Raw genomic sequence first — 3,584 nt, 5'->3', positions numbered from 1 at the left:
TAGGTAGGTAGGTAGGTAGGTAGGTAGGTAGGTAGGTAGGTAGGTAGGTAGGTAGGTAGGTAGGTAGGTAGGTAGGTAGGTAGGTAGGTAGGTAGGTGTGTATCCACCTCCTTGCCGAGTATGTATGCATGTTGTGTACGTTATGTACGTACATACATACATACATACACATACAGACACGCACACCTGCAGAGGCCAGGCCAGGCCAGGCCCACCCCAAAAAATGGGATACCCATCTATCTATCCAACTCAATCTACTCGTATCTGACGACTCATTGTGCTTGTCACGCATGGCCCTTCTTCCTTTTTTTTTTGGCCATGTGAGTTTTCCCTTGTTCATCGTCCCCGTTCGCGTTCGCTTTCGCGTTCATCTTCGTCGACGGGATCCATCTCTTCTTCCTCGACCTCCTCGTCGGTCAGGAACGGGCTCCTTTCCAATTCATACTGTGGGCCTGGGACTCCCCGAGACGGCTCTTGCGCAGGCGGGGTGAGGACCATCCTGGACATTTGCTGTGGCTGTGTCTGAGTTGGCTGCATTGTATCGACTCCTGCCGTCCCAGTGGCCATGGTAATGGTGACGGAAGGTGTTATTGGATCGGGAGGCGTGGTCGTCCCTCCAGCAGTCGGGTACGGAGATAATGTTTGGGATTGGGTGAGAAATATGGATGGTGTCGGAGAGTGTGTTTGAGATTGAGATTGCGAGAGCGGCTGATTGGGAACAGCATCGTGAAACTGCTGGTCGATCTCTTCCTGGGAATGCGCGCGGGACATGCCTGGTCGGTCTTGTTTCCTGTCTACCAGGTCCTCCTCTTGGGGAAGATCATGTGAGTTGTTAGGTGCAGCATCGTTCTGCTGACCTTCTCTCGCTGTGGGCGACTCCGGCTTCCCCTCTGCTACCGACAGGTCTCCCGGGACGTCCTCTTTGAGCTCGACGTGCTCCAATGACTCCTCAATTTGTGCCAGGGCTGTTGCTTGTGCCTGTTCTAGCGCCTCACTGACAGGGAGCTTCATGCGACTGTCGATTGTTGAGGCGGAGTCCGGCTCCGAGGGGCTGAAGGCCTTCTCCACCGGTGAGAAGGGGGATTGTTCCACAATTCTTTGGCCGGTTGCTGTCGTTGTGACAATGGACGGCAGATTGGAGCTGAATTTGCCTGGTTCTCTTGTGCTATCACCACTACCCTCCCTACCACGCCTGCGCCGTGCTTTTGGCGTAGGTGGGGGCTTCTTGCCAAAATGGTGGCCCTTATGATGAGAGGGGATAGGAGGCGGCTGAGCCTTTTCTTGATCTTTCTCCTCCGCCGCCACCGATGAAGAGGCTACACCATGGTCCTTATGATGGTGATGGTGGTGATGGAAGGGAATAGGGGGGTGACGATGGTGATGGTTGTTGGATTGAGTACGAGCTTCAGCCTCCACCTTTGGCGCAGGCTCTGCTTTCGGTAGCTCTATCTTCGCAATTTCGGCATCGCTCTCCATTCTTTCCGCCTTCATACGCGTAAAGGCAGATCTCCTGGCTTGAGGCGGTGGAGGTTTCTCCTTCTTTTGCATTATAACTGCCCGAAGATTATTTTTCAGTCCAGGGTTCCTACTTGGGGTGATAACTCCTGGTTTTTCTCTTTGCGCTGCAACCTCCATCATACTCAAACTGGATTGTCGGGCTCCTTCGAGTCGAGGGGTGAGATACTGACCAATGGTCAATGTGGAGCCTTTGGACGAGTTTCGTTTCTTCAATTTCCGAGGTGCTGGAAGGGCCGGTGGGAGTGCTTTTGACGGAGAGGTTGGCGATGATATATCAGAGGCTCCTTCATCAATTGGAGATTCTGCTTGTACCGGAGGCTCAGTTTCCGGATCAATGAGCCAACTAACTCCTTCGCATCGCTTAACGAGCCGTTTAGTTGTCTCGTCAACATCGTCAAAATGGCCCCAATGCTGCAAACCCTCATGGGAGCCGTTTTGATCTGCAAGATTGCCCCCGCCCAAGACAACCAATAATTTGCGGATTTCGTCCCTCTTATAATGTGGAGGATATTGTAGTTGGGTATGTTCGAGAAGTGGATATAGAACTCGAAGATAGGTATGGCGTAAGGACGATGCCTCTTCAGGCAGATCCAGGAGGTTCCGAACCAATATATCAACCAAGACACGCAGGTCGTTGGTGTAGAAGTACTCATAAGTGGGGGGAGTCGTGAAGAGGAGGTAGAGCAACTTGAGGGTCAGAAGCTGCAACGAGGTTTCATCTGCTAACGTCAGTGTACAAGAGCCATCGTAGCCACGTTGGAAGACAATACCTTCACGGTTCAGCAGTAGGATAATGTTCTCCCCAAAGGTCTTGTACTCACTGCCGTGGGCAGACAAGACCTTGATCACCTTGTTGGTAAGAGGGACCGCAGCCTGACCATTGGCCGGGTCGTGAGCAGCAACCATGAACTGCTCATTGAGCACAAGCTGAATAAACAGTCAATTGCGTGTCGCTTAATCCAAGGACTCGGTGAGCTTACCAAAACTCGAATGGTGGGATAGTGATATGGGTCATTGACGTCGTCCGAAACCTGTTCGATAATCTCAAACAACATCTTGACAAAGTCATCATCGACAAGCGCTGTGTTCACGTGGCGAAATCAGTCTTTGCCAATGGGAAGCCGAGTGCCGTGTCTTCGAAATCGCCTACGTACCCAGGTCACCTATTTTAATCTTTTGTATGCGCGACATCTCGTACAGCAGCTCCATGAGCAGTCTGTGGATTCCTTCGTGGTCATGTCGCTTCGGACTCGAAATGAGATGGATCAATCTTGGGAATGCCCCTTCGTCGTTCAATAGCTCGTATGTCCTTTCGTGTAATTGCGCATGGGTGATGAGGAAGGACGTTGATACTAGCACGACGTTTGGCTCGTCATCCTGCGCGCGTAATGTATCAGCCTCTGTTTTGGCCTGCTTCCCGCTTTTCTTCCACCAACCTCGATCAGACACTGAATGAATTGTCGGCGGATATAGTCGGCGTGGGTCGCGAAGAGTGACGACTCTTGGAGCTTGAAGGCACAGCGAACGAGATCATTGTCGCTGAGAAGAAAGCGTCCTGGATTTGGTATGGGAGTACGATGAGCCTGGGTATCTTCGCTTCTTTTCTCAAGGTGTGGTACCACATACCCCGACAGAACCCAATGAGTTCTATGTAGGATCGCAATGTATCGTCGATGCTATCATGGGTAGTGCATTCTCGGGAGATTGTCTCTTCGAGAGCTAAAGAGTCAAAATCAGTCAGACAACCTGGTCCTGGACTGCGGAGGGGGGTGTGTTCGTACCGGTCCAAAACTGGTCCTCGTCCTCGAAGTTATAAGAAACCTCGTGTTCCATGCTACGTTCAGCTTCATATCGTCTTTGGTAGATCAAGGTTGGTCAAAGGAGCGTGTGCAGAAACAATTCAGATGCTCCCCTCATACGATCAAAGGCGCAGAGATGTCGGGGCAACAGAAGCGACCGGTCCTATAGCAACACATGGCGACGAAGGAGCTGTACTTGTCTGTTGTTACGGAGGGCGAGATGTTCACAAGTCACGGTGCTGGGTGCGGATTTGATGTGGAGCGAAC

The 3,584-nt window shown here is 51.7% G+C and overlaps 1 protein-coding gene across 1 annotated transcript; it reads right to left on the bottom strand.

Moving 5' to 3' along the window:
• Positions 1-336: 336 nt before the first annotated feature.
• On the bottom strand, positions 337-3,351 carry Z517_12070 (uncharacterized protein; the record flags this gene model as incomplete). Its single annotated transcript, XM_013423650.1, has 7 exons — positions 337-2,237; positions 2,289-2,445; positions 2,499-2,599; positions 2,673-2,895; positions 2,955-3,073; positions 3,145-3,237; positions 3,300-3,351. 7 exons carry the CDS (start codon positions 3,349-3,351, stop codon positions 337-339), a joined length of 2,646 nt encoding a protein of 881 aa, XP_013279104.1.
• Between the last annotated feature and the right edge of the window lie 233 nt (positions 3,352-3,584).

Source organism: Fonsecaea pedrosoi (assembly GCF_000835455.1).
Source record: "Fonsecaea pedrosoi CBS 271.37 unplaced genomic scaffold supercont1.8, whole genome shotgun sequence".
Classification (NCBI taxonomy): Eukaryota; Fungi; Ascomycota; class Eurotiomycetes; order Chaetothyriales; family Herpotrichiellaceae; genus Fonsecaea; species Fonsecaea pedrosoi.
This window is presented reverse-complemented; position numbering and strand designations above follow the sequence as displayed.